This window comes from Heptranchias perlo, chromosome 15 (assembly GCF_035084215.1).
Source record: "Heptranchias perlo isolate sHepPer1 chromosome 15, sHepPer1.hap1, whole genome shotgun sequence".
NCBI lineage: Eukaryota > Metazoa > Chordata > Chondrichthyes > Hexanchiformes > Hexanchidae > Heptranchias > Heptranchias perlo.
Window position 1 is genome coordinate 33,943,479 of NC_090339.1, and position 22,871 is coordinate 33,966,349.

Genomic DNA, 22,871 nt, shown 5'->3' on the forward strand with positions numbered 1-22,871 from the left:
ATTGTTTTTTTAGGTTTATTGTCGAGCCAGGAGAAGCAAGATTGCTCCTCCCAGCTCCACAGCACCTCTCTGATCACCCCCTTCCTGCTCTCCTTCACCTAACCCCAACACTTACCTGACGGCTGCTGCTGGCAAGGCAGGTGGCTTGAAATTTGATCCCTCGGCATGGGCGAGCTGCCTCTGAAGGCGCAACAGGAGCCAGCAGCTCGCCCAAAATATTATGATGAGGCCAGAGGACCAATTTCGGGTGGTCCTCGGGCCAGCCTCTTCTGGTGCGTGCAGCATGTGTGCCACCCGGTTCGTGCCCAAAGATGGAGAAGATGGCCCAGTGACCCTATCCGTACTCAAATCCAGCCAGCACACCGAACCCAAAGGTTATGCCTTTCTGAGTAGCTCTTTATCTATGTTGCCTGGAGGAGGAAAAGAACCTCAAAAGGAAATGGTATTAGATGCCAGGACAGTAAGTCAACATCACAGAAGGAAGTGTCGTATTTGTCTATATACGTATAACCACATCTAAAGGCCCCAGAAGACATAGATAATCTTGTCAGAGGAACAGTGCATTCATAGACTGAAGTTTTCCAGGAAGGTGGCCAGAGAAAGGCATGACCTTCTGGTGCAGAGCTAGCCCACTCTCACTGTCACAGCCCAAAACTTTCATCCACCAGGAAATTTTCAAAGGATGACAGGGAAAATGAGGCACACCATTGTACAGCGCAAGTAACGGATACTCTCCCCCAAGGGATAGACAAAGTCATCACACCTAATATTGATCTGTCCCCCACCCCTACAAATCTACAGCCCCTTCTGCTCAAACTCCCACCAATTATCATAACATAACAAAACAGAGCCTTGAGCAATATCACAAAGAACTACCATTTGCAGTACTTCAGTACTCTTTATTTACCTGTGACCTTAGCTGTTTGCCTGCCTCTGAACCTTTTTCCCACCATACCCATAATTATATATTTGTGGTGTTCTATTTCCTAACCTTGAGCTTCTACATGGTATGACCGCGTGACAGGAGCAGGGTAAGGGGCTGCCAGCTGACTCTCTGGTACTGGCTTCTAGGATCTGCGCGTGCTTGGGTCCCAAAGGTCCCAGCCTTAGGCTGGGATTCTTCCTTGGGGAGGGCGGCAGTCAGGCGCAGCCTGCTCTCCGCTCAGCAGCAATTAATGGTGTGCAGTGGTGATGCAAGCCCAAGAGCCTGTGGCATACACTAGTGAAGGCACCATCTTGTTCCATGCCGCAGCCTCAATGCCACTATATGAACTCAACAGTGTGAGAACTGAGCCAACAGCATTGATGATGCTCCCGAAACCTGTGCTTATTTCTCTTCTCATTTGAACCAGTTCTTCCATCATTTGATTTATAGAGAAGGAAACACTGCAGTCCAGTGACTAGATTGCTGCAGCCTGGGAATGCATGAGAGGTGTCCAGACTGCCATTGTGGGATCAGTTGCCGAGGGCTGCACTACAGACTGACCAGGAGCTGTCGCTCACTCCAAAGCAATCTGAAAGCCCTGCAGTACTTGCAGGAGAATCCCATACATTCAAATAGTAGACTCCTGTGGAATAGCAGCCATATGTCAGAAAGTGTCACGTACATCCCCCAAAGATTGCAGCAATTTCTTGTGCTCTGCACTTAAAAATAGGGCTCCATTAATCAGGAACACGACTTTTGGGGAAGAGGCTCCTCACCCTTCAACAAGAAGCCTCCTCTTCCTCTTCCTCATCCACCTCCTCTCTGTCCACCTGCTCACCTGTTCTAAATGGTTCATCCATTGTGCTCCCCTGAGCTTTTTCTAATTCCTCCGGGGTGGATGCATCTGAGGTGATGCTCAGTCATTTGGGAAGGTGTGACAGAGTGGATGGTGATACCCTTGGACTACATCTCCTTGATGGTATGCAAGGAAAATGGTAGTTAAAATCAGTGCGAAGATACTTTTTGTGCAGTTTGGTTGGTCATTTTTATAGTTTTTGCTGTTCATGAATGGTAGCTTTGAAAAAAAATCAGGGATTTTATGATTTGGTTTTCTGTTGGTTATTCATGCCTCATTGGTACCTTATGATTCATTCACATTTAGGCATTCGGATATTTGATCATTTAACAGCTACATGATTATTTGAGCCAATCGCAATTATTTGCCCTACACTTTTGGGAGTGTAACACTCTTGAATTTACTTTTACAATAGTATTTTCTTTGAAAGGTGTGACACGATGGACACAACACATCTCCACTGAAGGAATTTGGAAAGAAGTTTGTAAGAGAACCCCTCAGAAGCAGTGGAGTAAGTGTTCTTTGATCGGTTGCTGGAAAATAAATAGGAGTAGAGTATCCATTCATTTTACGTCAGTAATATCAGCGCAATCCGAGCAGAATTGGCCGAACCAGCACAAAAGATCAGGGAATTTTAAACATAAGTGAGTTACGCCCAAAACCACTTATGTTCGTGCTTTTCACGATCTTTTATGCTGGTTTAAGATTCAGTTCACCGGGATCTGGCCCCGCCCACAAAACTGGCCACGCCCCCAGGTCGAAATTGTGAAATTCCACCGATTGCACTAGTTCTGGAAGGCACTTCAAATTAAACTCATTTTCTTTGGCACACAGTCACTAATAGGCACATTTTAAAAGTTTTTCCGATCAAACAATATTTAATTTACTAAGAAACTGACCAATAAAACTATTAAATGGTTCAGTATCGTTTTTTAAAGTCATTTTCAGCGATTTTAAATCAAATTACTCACAGGTGGAGGACTGGACACCCTTATTAAAATGCTTATTTTTGGTGATAAACCCATTTTCAGCTGTATTAATAAAACTGCACCAGGTTACCACTATTAAATACATCAGGGAATACTTTTTTAATGGAAAGAGAAAAGAAAGAAACAATTACGTTCTATTACATTGCCCGATTGCGCTGGTTCATGGAAGATTTTACATTTGTGATTATGCAAATTATTTTATCAGAAACGTGAACTGTGCCCTAACCGGCGCAATTTCGAGCGCATTTTGGGCACAATTTCCCGATTTGCGCCCAAAGCAGAAACTCTACCCACCTAGTGTTTCCCTTACCCAATGCCGGTATCAACAAATAAATTTGTTCCCCTCACATAACACAGTTACATAAATAAATCTCTGCATGTAACATGGGGAAGTAGATCTTTACCTTATTGTCCTTCTGTCTAGGATGTGGGTTTTTATAGTGAAGGCCAAGAAATGTATAAAACTTAAGAAAATATTAAACTAATCTACATCATTCCTTCTTTACCAAATATCTCTGCAACAGTACTTAGTGTTACCAAAAGATTTTAGTTAAATTTATATGTTTAAATTCATAACTTTTTTTCAGAGCTTCCCTCCAAACTTGAATAATAGTACACTTCTTTCAGAATTAGCCTCTTATATTAACTGCTGTTTTGGCATTTTCTTTGAAGCACACAAAGAAATGCACCTGCTGTAATCATTTAGAATATGGCCTGGATTTTAACAGCTGGCGGACTTCTGGCAGAATGAGACCCGGTCAATTTAAATGGCTGGGCCACATTTAAGTCCCATCGGCCGACTTCCCACCTGTTCCTTGTTGGAAGTGGCAGAACTGGCACAGACCTGAGGCCACCCACTGACAGTGGCAGGATTGGCTTCCCACAATAAGGAAGGTGGGGGGGCGAGATCGTGAAAGGGAGGCCTAAGCTTTCTTTGTGGGGCTTGGACGAGCACTACTGCTCCTCCTGGCACCACAAGGAAGTTAAAAACTTATCTTTTTGGGTATCTTTTGGCCCCAATTCCTTGCTGGGTTGGCCTGGTGGGAAACTCTCTGCAGCCTCCAGCTCAGGCCTCCTGGCAAAATTTGCATTTAGGTCCTGACGATGTCATGGGGACCCGACATGCATATATTGAAAAGGACCCTGCACGCTTTGGGTGGGAGTCCTTGCCACCTGCTCAGGAGAGCTGGTGAAAATCCATCCTGTCGGTTCCCAGCGGCGCCAGGACAGGTAAATAACTTGGGTGATTTTAACTGCCCATGCACCCACTATGTTACAAAACTTTGAAAGTGTGAACTTTCATTTGTAACACGTGTAACCCAGTACATTTAGTAAATAGACAACGGTTAATTAAAACGAGAATTTTTTTTAGCAAAGTTTACGACAGAGAACGTTGAAAGGTTCACGCTTTACCTCGTTATAAATTTTTGTGCTAAGAACAAATTCCAGTTACTTTCACAGCTCGTTAGTGTGATTTCCCAACCTCTTGATCCTGTCAGTGCTTCTCCATCACTTAGCGGGGTCTGGATTACAAAAAGAAAATCCCGACATACTCTGTGAATTGCCAACAACAACAATGTGCAGTTCTATAAGACCCCAATTGCCATTTTAGGACACTACTGGGCAGGACATGTGCCATACATGCTCTGCACAGTAGCAGCTGGCGGTCCAGCTGAACAGGACCCCAGCAGGTAAGTTTTCATTTATTTTTGTAGGACTGGGAGGAACAGGAGTGCTCCTGCATGATGCTCCATATTACCACCTCCCCCCCACCCCCCCACAATCCCCGGACCAAAATTGCCCCTCCCCCACCCACGACCTATTTTCTTCTAGCCTGGAGGCCTGATATTGCCACGGCCCAGAGCCGGTGGGCTACCCACGGAGTCTGTTTTCCGCCTGCAGCCCAGCAGCTGAATATTAACATGGCCTGACCCTCAAAATGGATCAGGCCTCCCGCTGGGACTAATGGACACTGCCGCATTCCACCAGCCAGCCGCCCGAAATCCACTAAGGTTGAAATTCTAACACATAGGGTGGAATCAGCTTGGAACATCCACGGTCCATTGTACGGGTTCGAAGTCCGATGTGCAAAGGGAGTTGGATCCAGGAGCTGTTTGAGGAACAGAGTATCAGATGAAGCGGTGATGGGGCTTGTTCAGTGGAGTCAGAAGGTCGAGGAGAAGTAGAGAATTGACCGTGAAACAGCAGAGCTTGACCCTTGAGTCCAGTGGAGATGTGTGGTATCCTCAGATGTTAGCAGTGTGCACCAGTGGATCCGGTAGATCAGCAGAGGAGTGAGGAGCAGTGGGAGTCAAACCCAAGGTCCAAGAGCAGTGAACAATACAGAGCCAGGATAGGATCAAGGGTAAATCCCTGGGATTAGTGCCGATGAGGGAGCTGGTCTGCGGAGCAACTGTAGGGCAGCGAGGAGCACACAGGCTCAGGAGCAGCAGCAGAAAATTGAAGATTCCGTCCAACCCAGTCCAGTGACGGAGATCTGAAGGACAATTGGAGCAGCTCAAAGACTGCCACCATGGAAAGCAAGTGGATAACAGCAAAGCAGAGATCATGGCCAGCAACATGGAGCAGCATCCAGGTCAGGATAGGAGCCTGCAGGAACGGATCAGAGCTTGCCCAATGTCGGTGGAGGAGCTGAAACTGAACCCGCAGTAGCGGATAAGGTCCAGAATAGAGGCAGTCCAGCAAAGAACATAATCCCCAATTTTATGGAATTGGGATGCGAGAGCCGAAGTAGGCGATGATCTGTCCAGCCCCCTGCAGTGTGAGGACTGGCGATTTTAACTCCTGGGTCTTATTTGCATGCCCTGACACTGACTCCCGCCTAAAGGTGGGAATGATTTCAACGCCAGCGGGCGAGCGGGAGTGGAAATCCGCGGTGGGGGGGTCAAGCCGCATGCCGCACTGCTGCTTCTCCTGTAAACCTGTACCTAACTGGTCCTCCTGTGACCAGGATGCTGCCTGTCATCTGATTTCGCAGGTGGGGTCAAGACAGTGAGGCCCTCAGTCGGGCACACAGTTAATATGGCCTGTGTGTCCTGATGAGGTCACAACTTCGCCATTTAAATTATGTCTCCACTCCTCAGGGATGGGCAGCCTTCCCGTGCCTGATTTTAGGTAAGTTAAGTTAATGGGGGGGGGGGGGGGGGTGCAGGAATGCAGTGCAAAACCCCCTGCCATTTTAGCCCTACCCCCGCCCCCGCCCCCGCCCGCACTATGTCTGCTGGGCGGCGGGGGGGGGGGCTTAAAATACCTCCTTTAGTCTCAGTAGAAAGCAGCAGTGAATGTGGTAGTCACCCAGCTAAAATCAATATGCAGGCGAATTAAGACAAACCTTCATCTCCAAAAACAAAATGGCCTCCTGAATGTGGTTTCTGCCTCAGGAATACAGCTATGCTGCTCATACCGCCATTTTTAAAGTAATGTTATTAATTAGGGTCAGGATTGGGGCAGAAATTGGGGAAAATGGAGCGGAAGGGTTGACCACGCCCACTTGATCTCATTTAAATGCAGTAGCATAGGCACCGGGCAGGCATTATAGGGGAATGGCACTTTTTCTTGAGGATAATTCTGGTGCAAGTTTTTACTGGCAGAGTTGAAGCAGTAGATATTACAACCCCATTTTACTGATATTGGCACCCCATGATCACCCAAAAACATGCAGTGAATCAAAGGAAAAGCCAGCCCAAGGAGTCCTGAAAATGAAATGTGAGCAGAGTCCCAGCTGTCAAAAAGAGCAAAGTAAAAACACAGAACAAACAGGGCAATGTGCTCTGTACGAGTAACCTTAATTTGTAGGCTGAACTTGTAGATTGAGCTAAAATGTACTTACTAATCAGAGCTGGGAAATTTAATTAATGGGGGAGAGGAGACTGGGAGTGGTGAAGAAAGGATGGCCATAGATGGAGTTGTAAAGGAGAGGAATTCAGATTGAAGCTGTTAGCCCAGGAGCCATCTTCCTTCTGCCAGTCTTGCCATCAATTTTACATAAAATTATAAGAGATAATGCATGCTGGAAATTGGAGCGTGTTACCTTGTTACGTATCTTCTGCTGACTGTAATGCTCTGGGAAGCTAACCACGTAAAGTCAAGGTCTAGGCTTCTCGGAGAGCTACAGGCCCAATAGAAAATGTTGTTTAACACTTTTTAAACACAGGAAATGCTATTGTAAAAGTAAATGTAATAACATTTTTGTAAATTTTGCATTATGTCTTTATCATGTCACAAATCTTATTCAGTAATAACTTTCCCAGTTTAGTAAGAGTCTAAGATGGTGGCTGAAAGGATTTTTGAAAAATATTTGGAGAGATTTCATTGATTCGCCTTTTTTTAATTGTTCATTGTTGATGGTTGTTTTCATCTGAGGTGAGATGAGAGTGACTGCCCTTGACATCAAGGCAGCATTTGACCGAGTGTGGCACCAAGGAGCCCTAGTAAAATTGAAGTCAATGGGAATCAGGGGGAAAACTCTCCAGTGGCTGGAGTCATACCTAGCACAAAGGAAGATGGTAGTGGTTGTTGGAGGCCAGGACATTGCTGCAGGATTTCCTCCGGGCAGTGTCCTTGGCCCAACCATCTTCAGCTGCTTCATCAATGACCTTCCCTCCATCATAAGGTCAGAAATGGGGATGTTCGCTGACGATTGCACAGTGTTCAGTTCCATTCGCAACCCCTCAGATAGTGAAGCAGTCCGTGCCCGCATGCAGCAAGACCTGGACGACATCCAGGCTTGGGCTCATAAGTGGCACGTACCATTCACGCCATACAAATGCCAGGCAATGACCACCACCCCTTGACATTCAACAGCATTACCATCACCAAATCCCCCACCATCAACATCCTGGGAGTTACCATTGACCAGAAAATAACTGGACCAGCTACATAAATACTGTGGCTACAAGAGCAGGTCAGAGGCTGGGTATTCTGCAGCGAGTGACTCACCTCCTGACTCCCCAAATCCTTTCCACCATTTACAAGGCACAAGTCAGGAGTGTGATGGAATGCTCTACACTTGCCTGGATGAGTGCAGCTCCAACAACACTCAAGAAGCTCAACACCATCCAGGACTAAGCAGCCAGCTCGATTGGCACCCCGTCCACCACCCTAAACATTCACTCCCTTCACCACCGGCGCACCGTGGCTGCAGTGTGTATCATCCACAGGATGCACTGCAGCAACTCGCCAAGGCTTCTTCGACGGCACCTCCCAAACCCGCGACCTCTTCCACCTAGAAGCACAAGAGCAGCAGGCACATGGGAACAACACCACCTGCACGTTCCCATCCAAATCACACACCATCCCGACTTGGAAATATATCACCATTCCTTCATCATCGCTGGGTCAAAATCCTAGAACTCCCCACCTAACAGCACTGTGGGAGAACCTTCACCACATGGACTGCAGCGGTTCAAGAAGTCAGCTCACCACCACCTTCTCAAGGGCAATTAGGGATGGGCAATAAATGGGCAATCCCCATTTCTGACCTTGCCAGCAATGCCCACATCCCATGAACGAATAAAAAAAATGTGGTAAGTGTGACAGACAGAATGAGTGCCAGACACAAGACTTTTAATATATTACCAGCCACTCTCCCATGGCATTGGTCACAGTGATTTGAAGGACATACCAGTTCTTTTAGCTGTGTTCTCAAATTTTATTTCTTCACTTTTTTCAAGCACAAAATACACAGCAAGCTGGCAGGCAAAATGAAGCAGGTTGCAGGTGGTGCCTATTGTTTTAGAAGTTTGAAGGAATCTTGGCACTGGGAGAAGGATCTGGGGTTTAATAGGAAGGTGGAAGGGTTCTGTGCATCAGCAGGATTAAGCAACTAGTCCCAGGTTTTAGTAGCATGGGCATGGTAGATCTGTGATTTGGTAGCACAGGGGTTTTGAATAACCCATGGGAATTCCTGGTGTTTTACAGCATTGTAGAAGGTGAATTAGACCTTCAGCAAAATTAAGAGGGCACCACAGATGTGCTATACTTCTTCTTATACCATAAGCCTGAATTTTTCAAACAAGCCTCTTGTAAAATACCTTATCAAACACCTTCCGATCATCGATTTACACTACATATTCTGCATTCCCTTTTTCTGTCCAATCGATCACTTTCTACAAAAAGCCCTATTAAATTTGTCAAATTAATAAGTCGACTAGTTTCTTTACTACCATGTTGTAGTGAGATTTTAGGCTTGAATTCCATGAATATGTTCAAATTTCCATATAATATGGCCAATTCCCCAATGTTGTGTTTGGGTAGTGCCTTATCAGAAACAGCATGCAAATAGCACAGAATCAAGCATGTAGGGTTGATCACTGGCTGCATCATGCTCCCAGTTAATGAGACAGTTCATTTTGTTTGTTTTGAGACTATACTGACAGCGTACTTGGAATTTTGTGGTCATTAATGTAAATTAGTCCCATAGCGAATTCCCCATCTTTTCTGGTCTCTGTACTCTTGTGTGTGCTACTCACTTGTAATGCTCCCATGGTATTCACTTGGGGCTTCTATTAAAACTGGGACTGACTGTTTTTGGGAATGTTGTTTCTTGCTTCTTCGTTGGACTTGTCAAACAACTGTTTCTGTTTTACTGCTTTTGCAATAGATTTTTCTGTTGAATTTTTATAATGTAGGGCTTATTTTGCACAGACCTCCAACCACACCACTGTTGCCGGCACCAGCTGCCAATCTCAATTTTCAGGACACAGCACACCATGGGCATTCCATTGGGCCTGCCAAATCGCTGCTCCACAGCCATCGAGAGATGGTTGATGAATTTGGAGGAGGAAGAGAAGTTCAGGCAGAGAGAAAAAAGGCAGGTTCACTTGTACCTTAGGCACGTGGCACCAACCTACAATCAGTTAAGAACTACATTCTTCGACCTAGGTTGCTTGGCCATGTCTGAGGAAGTCTTGCCTTTGCCACCTGCACATCAGCAACTAAACTGTGTTACCTGAAGGACAATCAAGATCTCACATAGTGACAATCACCACAGCATTGAACTTTTACTCTACTGGATCCTTTAAGCCCCTTTAAGTGAGATTTCCTTATTAGTTGATTTTCAGTCCAACGATGCATCAAGCAGGCTGCAGAAACCTTGTTTACTCGGTAAACATTTTTGTCACTTTCCCCATGTAAAGCAGACAACAGATTGAGAGGTAGCGGCAAATTTGCCAGGTGACAGGCTTCCCTAAAGTGCAGGGCAACATGGATTGCACATATGTGGCCTTCAAGGCACCTTATAACAACCCCATAACATGAATGAATAGTAAAGGTTATCATTCTATCAACATACAGATAGCCTTGGATCACAAGAACAGAACAATGCAGGCGAATGCGCAATACTCTAGCAGAAGGGGGGATGCGGCAGAGGTAGCTAATCAGATGGTCTCAATCTTAGTGACAAATAAGTCCTGAGTTCCTCACATTTATCTGAGGTGAGGATGGAAGAGGCAAGGCACAGGGGTTTAAGGAGACAGTCGGTAGTGGAGAAAAGAAGACGGGAGGCTATCTTTGCTTTCCAGGATGATCCTGGAGTAGTGAGGTTTTGGCAGAGGAGAGCAAGGCCTCATGGTGCTAGATGTGGTCCAGACAGCTCTAGTGCTGGATGGCTATACCAGTTGTGCATCAGATATACTCAAGTCTGCACTCCTTGGACTTGAGGAGACATTGACAGGTTAGACATTGAGAGGGTGTTTCCACTGGCAGGAGAGTCTAGAACTAGGGGTCATTGTCTCAAGATAAGGGGGCAACCATTTAGGACCGAGATGAGGAAAAATGTCTTCACTCTTTGGAATCTTTGGAATTCTCTGCCCTAGAGGGCTATGGATGCATGGCTGTTGAGTATTTTCAAGACTGAGATTGGTAGATTTTTGGACACGAAGGATATGGGGATAGAACGCAAAAGTGGAGTTGAGGTAGAAGATCAGCCATGATCTTATTGAATGGAGAAGCAGGCTAGAGAGGCCTTACGGCCTACTCCTACTCCTGCTTCTACTTATGTTCATATACCAGGGAAAATGACCAGGGTGCCAGAGAGTAAAGTTTTCACTGGGGACAAGGATATCAAATGTGGAGGTGAGAGAGTGATTGAGCAAATCACTGCAGAAGTAATATGGCAATTGGAGGGCCATAAGGCCAGACAGTTGAGAGTTTAAAAGTGCAGTTGTAAGTGACTTGGAGGAAACTTTATTCCAGGGGTGGACACAGAATGAAATGGAGTTGGAAGGAGATAGGGGCTTGTGGGTGGTGAGGGATACAAGAAAGTGGTCGGAAATGGCCTTGTCTGTGATCAAGACAATGTGAGTAGAGAGGCCTCATAAGATAGCAAAGTTGAGGGGATGGCCATGAATATGGGTAGAAAGAGTGACCAAAACCTAGATCAAAGGCCCTCCTTAAAACCCACCTCTTTGACCAAGCGTTTGATCACCCCTCCTAATAGTTCTTTCTTTGACTAGGTGTTCATTTTTGTCTGATTACATCTTTGTGCAGCTTCTTGGGATGGTTTTTCTACATTAAAGTAGCAATATAAATGCAAGTTTTTGTTGGTGCTGGATTTTTCACCAGCTTCTTCTTCCTGGTTCTCTAACAGATTCCCCCAAAGTAGATGTTTCTATGCTGTGCTGACAAATGCTTGATGGGTGCTCAATTGATGGGTCAGCTTCCTGCTTACCACTTTCGCCAGCTGCATCATCTTGGGAACCCCTACATAAAGAGAAAGGGAACATGTGTTAGCATAGGAGACATGGCAAATGGCTGTGTGCAAAGTAGCAAGGCCAATACAGTGCTATGCTGCTGATGGGCAAGTTGGGAAATTCAGTTCAATATATCTGGTAAGTTGTGGGGTGGCACCAGAAAAATGACCATGAAAGCTGTCAGAGTATAATAAAAAATCTAATTGGTTTACTAATGTCCCACAGAGGAAGCAACCTGCCACCCTTACCCGGTCTAGCTTATATGTGACTCTAGTCTCATACTGTGCAGTTGACTCTTAATGCCTTCTGAAGTGGCCTTGCAAGCCACTCAATCATTACACACATCCTGAGAACAAGTTAAAAGAAAGAGCACTTACCTTGTTGGGCTGCCACAAAGCCAACCAAGCCCTCCCTTGCCCACACCTTTTATGGTTTCCACTCTAACAATTTGGACAATGCGTTCCTCAGGGAATTTGAGGTGCTTTCAGCACAGATACTTTCAGCATTTGGATGTAACGTGAGGGGCACTAACTGACCAGCTTATGAATATAGAGCATGCAAGTAGTTTGAGCAACCATGCAACAACCAGGTTGTTTACCCCACGTCGGGGAATCAGCCCTCATATACTAACTATCCAAATCCTTCAATTAAAGCCTATAACTCACTCAATCATCATGATTATTTGTTCAGTTTTACTTATAATTTGCTCAAATGATAAACTGCAGTGTAGCAAGGAACCAATGATTTCAAAATGGATTTGACAAGGATTTGGGTGTAGTTAATTACCAGAATCTTTTCCATGTTATAAATATTCTGAGTTCAGCTCCAGGGAAATTTTTATAACACAGTAGGAATAAAAAATTAAAATTCTAGTTTGTATTTTTGGATGTTCTCAAATACTGTCTGTGGTTAAGTTTCCAAACTATGAAATCTGTACCCAATAATAACTGATAATTTATCTTTTCTAATAGGAATGGCAAGGATTATATTATTCTGACTGTCCTTCAGCCTCATCAAGTGAGTGTTCTCCTTAATTCTGTGTTGTATTATATGTATGTGATTTAACAAGAGATGGTTTAAAATCCCCAGAATTTGTAGATGCACCTCAAAATGTTGCACTCAGCCATACATGTCAGACAGATTCTAGGTTTGATTCCTGATCTATACTGAATTAGCTCATCTCAGCATGGCAGCAATTTGGGTGCTGCAATTAAGTTATCAGATAGGGTTTCTGCTCCTGATCATTATCCAATGGCTCTTGCTGTGAAATATTTATACATTGGATGAAGATAAGATTGAAGATAAGATAGGCCCAGAGCAAATACGTTCCCACAAATAAAAAGGGTGGCACTCCCAAATCTAAAGCCCCCTGGATGTCAAGGGGCAAACGGGGTAAGGTACGGCAAAAAAGGAAAGCTTATGTCAGATACCGAGAGCTCAATACTGCAGAAAGCCTAGAGGAGTATAGAAAGTGCAGCGGTGAAAATAAAAAGGAAATTAGGAAAGCAAAAAGAGGGCATGAAAGAATATTGGCAAGTAAAATCAAGGAAAACCCAAAGATATTTTATAAATATATAGGATAATAAAGAAAGAGTAGGGCCTATTAGAAACCAAAAAGGTAACTTATGTGTGGAGGTGGAAGATGTTGGTATGGTTCTTAATGAATACTTTGCGTCTGTCTTCACAAAAGAGGGGAAGATGCAGGCATTGTAGTTAAGGAGGAGGAGTGTAAAATATTCGATGGGATAAACATAGTCAGGGAGAAAATATTCAGAGGATTAGCATCCTTGAAAGTAGATAAATCATCAGGCCCAGATGAACTGTATCCCAAGCTGTTAAGAGAAGCAAGTGAGGAATTGACGGAGGCTCTGACCATCATTTTCCAATCCTCCCTGGCTACAGGCATGGTGCCGGAGGATCGGAGGACTGCTAATGTTGTTCCGTAGTTTAAAAAGGGAGAAAGGGGTAGACTGGTTAATTACGGGCCAGTCAGCCTAACCTCGGTGTGGGCAAATTATTGGAAACAATTCTGAGGGTCAATATTAATCGTAATTTAGAAAGGCACGGATTAATCAAGGACAGTCAGCATGGATTTGTTAAGGGAAGGTCGTGTCTGACTAACTTGATTGAATTTTTTGAGGAGATAACAAGGAGGGTCAATGAGGGTAGCACGTTTGATGTAGTCTACATGGATTTTTGCAAGGGTTTTGACAAGGTCCCACATTGCAGACTGGTCAGAAAAGTAAAAGCCCGTGGGATCCAAGGGAAAGTGGCAAGTTGAATCCAAAATTGGCTCAGTGGCAAGAAGCAAAGGGTAACGGTCGACGGGTGTTCTTGTGACTGGAAGGCTGTTTCCAGTGGGGTTCCGCAGGGCTCAGCACTAGGTCTCTTGCTTTTTGTGGTATATAGCAATGATTTAGACGTAAATGTAGGGGGCATGATTAAGAAGTTTGCAGATGATACAAAAATTGGCTGTGTGGTTGATAGCGAGGAGGAAAGCTGTAGACTTCAGGAAGATATCAATGGACTGGTCAGGTGGGCAGAAAAATGGCAATTGGACTTCAATCTGGAGAAGTGTGAGGTAATACATTTGCAGAGGGCAATCAAGGCAAGGGAATACACAATGAATAGGAGGATACTGAGAGGTGTAGAGGAACAGAGGGACCTTGGAGTGCATGTCCACAGAAGGTAGCAGGACAGGTTGATAAGATGGTTAAGAAGGCATACGGGATAGTTTCCTTTATTAGCCGAAGCATAGAATATAAGAGCATGGAAGTTATGCTAGAACTGTATAAAACACAAGTTAGGCCACAGCTTGAGTACCGCGTACAGTTTTGGTCACCACATTACAGGAAAGATGTGATTGCACTAGAGAGGGTACAGAGGAGATTTAGGAGGATGATGTCAGGATTGGAGAATTTTACCTATGAGGAAAGATTGGATAGGCTGGGGTTGTTTTCTTTGGAACAGAGGAGGCTGAGGGGAGATTTAGTTGAGGTGTATAAAATTATGAGGGGCCTAGATAGAGTGGATAGGAAGGACCTATTTCCCTTAGCAGAGAGGTCAATAGGGGCCATAGATTTAAAGTAATTGGTAGAAGGATTAGAGAGGAGCTGAGGAAAAATGTTTTCATCCAGAGGGTGGTAGCGGTCTGGAACTCACTGCCTGGAAGGGTGGTAGAGGCAGAAACCCTCATCGCATTTAAAAGGTGCTTGGATGTGCACTTGAAGTGTCGTAGTCTACAAGGCTACGGACCAAGAGCTGGAAAGTGGGATTAGGCTGGATGGCTCTTTCTCGGCCGGCACAGACACAATGGAGCGAATGGCCCTCTTCTGTGCCATAAATTTCTATGATTCTATGATTCTATTGCCCTCTGCTTTGATTGTCTTCACGATTGAATATCTTACCAACTCACAAGAGAAGATTTGTTACTTGGACAGAGGAGTACTGTGTATGCCAGCATGAGTCACCACCTTCATAATAGGTTGGGTAAGGGGAACAATTGTGGAGAAATTGGGGAAGGAGGAGGAGGGGGAAAAAATCACCAAGATTTGATTTGATTTGTTAAGACTCTGCTGTACAATGTGGGTCTACTAAAATATTTTTGTGTTAATTTTTTGTCCCCAGAATTTTTTTATAAACCATGCCTCATTATTATGTGCGCTTTGTTTAGTAGTGTCCCAGAATGGTTATGTGAAGATTTGATTTTCCTCTTGCTGCCCAGGCATAAAATTAAAAATCTACCCTGTAAATATTCAACAAGCCAAAAACCACAATGGCAATCCAACTAAGACTCCTTTGTTCACATATGATGTACATATGTGTGCAACAACATAGTAATGTCTGAATAGAAAATTACATAAATGAAGTGACCTCACCAAATCCCTGTTAAATAGTGTTCAATGATACTGGAAAAATTATAGCAGAAAGCTGGTGGGTGGGCAGGCAGTTAAAATGGCCTGTGGGACTTACCCTCCAAGGTCCCGCTGACTTAGCATGCTCTTCTGAGCAAGCGATGACGTCCTCGGAGCCTGACTGCAATTTTAACCAGAGGCCTGAGCGGGGCTGAATGGGGAAGCTGCTATGGCTTCCCACCAGGCCAAACTACCAGGAAGAGGTGCTGAGGGCAGAAGTGGCCCAAAAAGGTAAGTGTTTTTCCTTCCCCCCCCTACCTTCCTTTGTGAGACCAGGAGGAGCAGCAGTACATCTCTGAGTCCCACAAGGAAAGTTTAGGGCTTCCCTGTCCTGGGCCTGCTCCCTCCCCTACCACTATGCTCAACTGCCCCCTCCACACTGCCCCCCCCCACCCCGAGTTCCCTCCCAACTACTTACCCCATCCCCCCCCCCCACCCCAAGTCCCCTCCCAACCACTGTACCTTTCCCCTATTTTCTGGCATGGTCAGCATTAATTTTGCCTGCCACGTGTATGGTGATATTTTTTTTCCATTCTACTGTCTATCAAATTGATCTAGCCATTCAAGATCTCAAGTCTGGGATTTCAAATAAGTAATTGGAATTTAGTTTCTTTCTAATGAATTTTGGTCACCTGACCTAATATCTCCTGATGCGGCTTGGTGTCAAATTTTGTTTGAAAGCGCTCCTGTGAAGCGCCTTGGGATGTTTTACTACGTTAAAGGCACTATATGAATGCAAGTAGTTGTTGTTGAATTGGGCATTTCCAATCTGAACTCTCCAATTGAAGTGCTATATTGTCAGAGTGCAGGGAAGGTCTATCTACCAAATTCTTCCTCAAAAGGAGGATATCTCTTAATAGAGTTCAGTGTGATTATCTTCAATTAAGTAGGAAATGGAGAAGGATAGAAAAATATCTGCCTGAGGTTGAACTAGTGGATACACTCAATTAAAATGTATTGCGCTTTATGAAAGATTGAAGTCACTTCTGCTTTATCCGTGAATTTATTGTAAACACTGATAACAAATCTGACAGCTTAAAAGATGCATAATTAAATATTACTAACATTATGGGGTCAATAATGCAATGTTCAGCACCCATTGCACCAATGGGCATGGGCACCAGGTCCCTATTTTGTTGGGCACAGAGGCCTGGGTAGTTAGAACACCTCAATGCAGCCACCAGCCAACAGAGAGTGCTTTGGAAGCCTGCATATAAACTGTGCGCAAAGCTCAAAAAGGCCCAAATGTTATGCCAATTAAGAGGTTTCTCCATATTGCAACTCAGGCACTTGAGCAGTGGTCTCGATGTGCACCAATCATTTGGAATGGGCTCTGAAGGGGAAGCCAGCAGAAAAACTTTGTTTTGTGGTTCCAGGGTGCCCCCTGCTAATAATAAGTCAACCTTGTTTCCTCCAATGGCCAAAGAAAGGGATGGTTGTGATCCTGAGAATTTACATTGGCCAAAAAATGGTGGTGCTTCACAGGCAGCTTGCAGCTTTTCATTAGCTACTGGCATTTGATTTCCAGCCCCCAACCCACATGGTGCTCCCGATGCATCATGCTGTACTTGCTAGGAGTAGCATCAAATTATGTAAACCAGAGATGCTCACATTATAGGATGAGGACAGCTGATTTGGGTGAAAGTGTGGCCAGCACCTCAGGAGCAGGGGTGCTGGTGACAGACTCAAGGACCGCATTATCAGCATCCAGCAACCTACCTACCACGTTACAAAACGTTCATAGTCAGGTTCAAATGTAGCAACAATTTCAGTAAAAACAATTAATCGAATAACTAACAATATAAGTAATTACATCTATATTTTCTTTAATTGTCTGGAATCATTCTCATCCACCGAAGTCTGTCCTTTTCCTCTTACTCTTCAGTATAAATTTTTACCTTCTCTAAATCGTGTCTCATAGCATTTCCTTTCTTTCCCTTTTATTTTGCTTCTATCTTGCAGTTTTATAGTTCTTATCCCATTTCTTGATTTGCTGTTTATATAAAAGAACTCCTTTTCTATTAGCATTGTTCATCTCAATGTTTGGTTTCTTCTTCTGGTTTCTATGTTCAAACAATTCAAATGCATCCTCCCTTTCCAGCTTGATCCCTTCAACTCCCTAAACTGTTGCTTACTCATCTTTCTCTCCACGTTCTAGAAGTTGGTCATTTCAAAGGCCAGTGTTCTGGCATTTGAGCTAACTGCCTTTCAAGCAACAAGTGTTTATGTACAATCTGCCCTACAGTCTGAGAAAGAATAATCTATTCTATGGAAGTGCACAATGGCCAGGGTTTTCCACTTCTGCCATGATTTTCTGTCCCATTCACTTTAATGGGTTGAAAATCACAGAGTGCCAAGTACAGAAGCAGAAATCCCAGATCAATATTTCCCAATTAAGTAGAGTAATGAATAAAATGAAAATTAAAAGTTGTGAGATACACATGTCTGATATATATAATTAGTGACCAGCAGGTACAGGTGGACGAGTAAAGATAAACAGGCTTGCATCTCTGAGAGCTTTTACTGTGGTTTACTTCTGGCTTATTTCAATTAAGCACTAGGAATAAATATGTTCCTGTTTTAGCAGTAAGTGCTCCTGCTATTTTTCTGTTTTAAGAATTGGCTGCAACTTGGAAAATGAAAAGATTTTCTTTCTTATTTGTAACTAAATTGTAAATGTGTTGATAAAGAACTCATTTAAGATTTTTCTATAAAAAGCAGAGAGGAAATTTACTCCCTACCCAAATCAAGACAGCCTTGCATCAGAGTGTGAAATCACAAAGTTATAGGACGGAGAGACAAACTAGAAGGTCTATTGAGAGAACAAGCACATTTGCTATTAATTATTACCATTGCATATAGAAATCTCAGGGAAAGACTTCTGACAAAATCATCTACATGGTCCTTTAGGAATTGTTTCTGATTTTGCTATCAATAGCAACTAGAAGGAGGTTAAGAACTAATTTCTGTGAAGCAAAAAAATAAGGAGCAAGATTAGCAGAGGAGATGTTTCTGTGGAGGAGGAAATATAGACTGAATTTCTCAAGAACTTCTTGATATTTGAGCAAATGTATCTTTTGCCAAAAATGTAACATTGATCTTGTTGAGCATGTGATGGATTGTGACTATCATATAACACAACTAACATGTTGAGAAGTGCTTAGGTTCTTCACAGACTCCCATCATAACACACAGTGTAACTCACTGAGTCTATTAAAATTGCAATCACATTGGAGTTCTAAATTGGAAGGACATTTTGTTGCCAAATCTGCAGGATAGTTATTCATCCCATTTGTTCAGCTAAGGATTGTGAAATGTAGAACATAAGGGAAAAAGATGAATAGTGACAGTGAGTTCCCAACATCCTTTAAAACTGTCAAAATTTATGGGCCTTTCAGACTGATGACCGCACATGAGGCATAAACTTACTGCCACTGGCAAGAGATCAACAGCATGGACAATGTAACACAAGTATAAAATATTACCACTTAACAGTTAGAGCTCATTTTGCATGAAGCACACACTGATATTAAAATGTATATATAAAGGACTGGCCGATCCAATAACATACAATTTGATACACTCAATTCATAGGGAAGTTAGTAGCAATCTCCAATTAATATTGTCACTTGATAAAATATTTTTTATTTTTCCCATATCAAAAGTAACATTTTCTAGGCATACATATGTTAGTAATCATTTGGTTAGAAATGCAAAGTGAGCAAAATGCAAAATGGAGCTTTTCATATTGAACATAGGTTACATGTTCTTAAAAAAAATTTCCTCCACACACACATGCACACACCCACTGAGCAAAATAAGGAATAAAGCAAAATACAACCATTTATAGACAATGAGCCTTCTAGGACCTAAAACTCACAAGGGATTTGGCAACTTATGAAGCGCTCCAGCCAGTAACATGATATGCTGCATTTTCCTTACAATATTGCAGCTAACTGTAGCCCCGATTGCCTCTGTAGGGTAAATCAGACAACACCACTTACTGTGGCAGCATGGAGGCTGCCCTGAGTATGAATGCAAAGTGAGCATTCCTCCTCCCACTACAGGAGGCAGCAGAGTGAGTGCAGAAATATCAATTATTTTCTGGCCGTGGGTGAGCTGAGTGTTCGACTTGACTATATGGACCAGGAGTGTAGTTTTTTCTTTGTTCATCTGTATGGATCTTCCTCATCATCTGTGAAGACTCCACATTCAAGATGCGTATGCAAAACAATTTTGAGTTATTTTTGTGTTACTGCAAGTGCTCTGGGATCCTCTCTAAAAGGGGCTCTTACAGAAATCCCAGCGATCAGCAGTATAGCAGCGTTGGCAGAGGTTTGGCCAGAGATTTGCATCCTGTCTTCATAGTTGAGGCTAGAGTCTATCACAGGGGATAATAACAAAAATTTCAACAAGAACAAAATAATCATTTGGCTTGACTCAGGGAAATATTTGTTTTTTTTATTAAAAAAGAAGTTTAGGTCATAAAATTCTTTACTGCTTTACAAAAAGCACCTGAAGGGAACAGACAAGACTAAGGTCACTTATTGTACTCCATTGTTTACTTTTCAAACGTACTCAAAGACTTGCTTGCCACTGTTTATTTGACAGGGTGTTGGGTCAAAACTACGATACTGCTTTAACATTGACATAACCTAGATGATGTTGCTTCTCTTTCAGTCTCCAAAATCTGCCTTCATCAGTGCAGCCAAGAAAGCACAGCTTAGGACAAATCCAGTCAAAGTGCGATTTTCTGAAGAGGTCACGATCAATGGAAACAGCTCTGTGAGTCCTTACAACTTCTGTGTCAAGCACCCTCCACCCGGCAGGAGCGTTGCGGGTAGGGTTAAAATGGCAGGGAGGGGGGTCGCACTGCATTCCCGCCCCCTCCATCCCAACTAGCCTGAAATCAGGTTTGGGAAGGCCCCTTGTGAGCCAGGAGTATCTACCTTCTTGCAGACTGGAGGCCTCCCGTCAGGACTATTGGGCGCCGTTCAGCTGCCCGAAGGTCGCTCGGGGAGAAATCTACCCCCACATAAATGCAAGTTCTTTTCTTTTGAATATGATGAAGTGTAAGATGTTATTTTTGTGTATTGTTATAGGAATGTGACTTATGCCCTATCATATTACAGTGCTGCCCCCCAAAGCAGCCCTAATCTCACCGACAGCTTTGTAATGTAAATTATGATGTGGAGATGCCGGTGATGGACTGGGGTTGACAATTGTAAACAATTTTACAACACCAAGTTATAGTCCAGCAATTTTATTTTAAATTCACAAGCTTTCGGAGATTTCCTCCTTCCTCAGGCAAATGTTTCAAGAGCTCTTGAAACATTTGCCTGAGGAAGGAGGAAATCTCCGAAAGCTTGTGAATTTAAAATAAAATTGCTGGACTATAACTTGGTGTTGTAAAATTGTTTACTAATGTAAATTAAGCAGTGCTGCTCCCACCACAGAAACAGAGCTCCCTGACGAGATGATAATTGATTCCTCTTCTGGGGAGGCAGTAGTGCTGCTGGCAACAATTAATGCTACCATCAGTAGTGTGTGCTGCCATTTTTTCAGGCTGCACATGTTCACAATCAGCGATGCAGCCTTCAGATTGCAGCCAGCAGTGAAAGTCTGGCAACCAGAAGTGAAAGTCAAAATTGTGACCGTCACTCAGTGCTACTTGTAATTAGTATTATGGAATCCATCTTGCAATGTGAATGGGAAGGGCTCCATAGCACAGACAGCTCCAGCATAAGGGGACATTAGACTGGTTGGCAATTTATTCCATTGTCTTGATGAACTTTATGGAACAATCGCTGTCAGTGATGCAGTCTGTGCCATTAGTAGCATGTAGGTAGCAGTAGAAGCAATCATCAAATTCTCCTTGGTTTGCTATAAATGATTGGGAGTAACCAATCACCAATTTAGTTCAAAGGACATTGAATGCATCATAAATAGGCTGGAATGCCTGATTCTGTTTGTGATTCCTTAAACATTCTGTTACCTTTGACTCTTCGGAGGTGAAGGCCATAAAAATCATAGAATGTTACAGCACAAAAGGAGGCCATTCAGCCCATCATGTCTGTGCCGGCTCTTTGAAAGAACTATCCAATTAGTCCCACTCCCCTCCTCTTTCCCTATACCCCTGCAAATTTTTCCACTCCGAGAAGAATAGGGGATCAGTGGAATTACCAACTGGCAGTGAAAGGATTGGTGACAATGTCACTAACCAGTGACCCCTGCTGGAAGTGTGAGTGTGTAAATTTTATTAGCGACAAAATTAGGCAAACTTCTAAATCCAGCCAGAAGAGAAACTAATGCAGGCAGCCACCGATTCATTGTGACTTTAAGCTACTATAGGCCTTTGAAGATACAAAGTAATAGCTTGCAAACTTGCATTTATATATGAAGTGTAGTCCCTGTTATTTTCGTAGGCAATCATAGCAGACAATTTGTAAACAGCAAGGTCCCATAAACAGCAAATGGGCTAAATGACCGGTTAATCTGTGTTTGATGGTGTTGGTTGAGGGACAAATATTGGCAAGGACCCCAGGATAGTGCCATGGAATCTTTTATGGCCACCTTAACAGGCAGACTGAGCCTCAATTTAATATTTCATCCAAAAGACTTTGGGGGGGGGGCGGGAAATTGGATAGGGCCTGTTATTGGGCACGGGTAGCACGATCCGCTGTTACCCTGCGCCTAATGGCCCCTTAGCAGGCAGGACGAGACTTTTGTGAGGCCTGACAACTTACCTTCATGATGTGGAGATGCCGGTGATGGACTGGGGTTGACAATTGTAAACAATTTTACAACACCAAGTTATAGTCCAGCAATTTTATTTTAAATTCACAAGCTTTCGGAGATTTTCTCCTTCCTCAGGCAAATGTTTTGGGGGGGGGGCGGGAGGCCTGAGGAAGGAGAAAATCTCCGAAAGCTTGTGAATTTAAAATAAAATTGCTGGACTATAACTTGGTGTTGTAAAATTGTTTACAACTTACCTTCAAGCAGCGTTGGAAATCAACATTGACACGAGGATTTAATGCAATTTGCACTTCCCACCAGCAGGGGGAGCTCCAATTTCTTAAAGGCAGGCTGTCTGTTAAAAATCTCTTAAAGATAGCTGGCACCTGTTATTTGCTGAAAATAACAGTCTGCTGTCTGCACGGAGTCAAAACGGAGATCAGACATCACACGTGCAAAACACAGATGCAGCTCTCATCTCTATGTTTACAAACTGATGAGTTGTGTTAAAACATTGAATAAAGTTTGCGCACTACTAAATCCCACATCTTCCAATCTGCATGCCAGACCTCACCAATCTGCCAATCTGAGTTTGTACCAGGTCTGCGAGAGTGCATGCACCAAGGTTCTCTACTAATGCACTAGAGGCCTTGGTGCAAGAGGAGGACAGAAGGAAGAACATCCTATATCCGCCCGGGGGTGGGGGGGGCAAGAGGCCCTCCAGATGTATACCCAAAAGGC

The 22,871-nt window shown here is 43.6% G+C and overlaps 1 protein-coding gene across 1 annotated transcript in view; it reads left to right on the forward strand.

The window, feature by feature from the left end:
• frmpd3 (FERM and PDZ domain containing 3) overlaps positions 1–22,871 on the forward strand; it is a 98,203-nt gene that overhangs the window by 14,876 nt on the left and 60,456 nt on the right. Inside the window, exons 3-4 of the mRNA XM_067996727.1 lie at positions 12,453–12,498; positions 20,076–20,180. Of these exons, the coding sequence (XP_067852828.1) occupies positions 12,453–12,498; positions 20,076–20,180 (151 nt within the window). The remainder of the gene's footprint in view (positions 1–12,452; positions 12,499–20,075; positions 20,181–22,871) is intronic.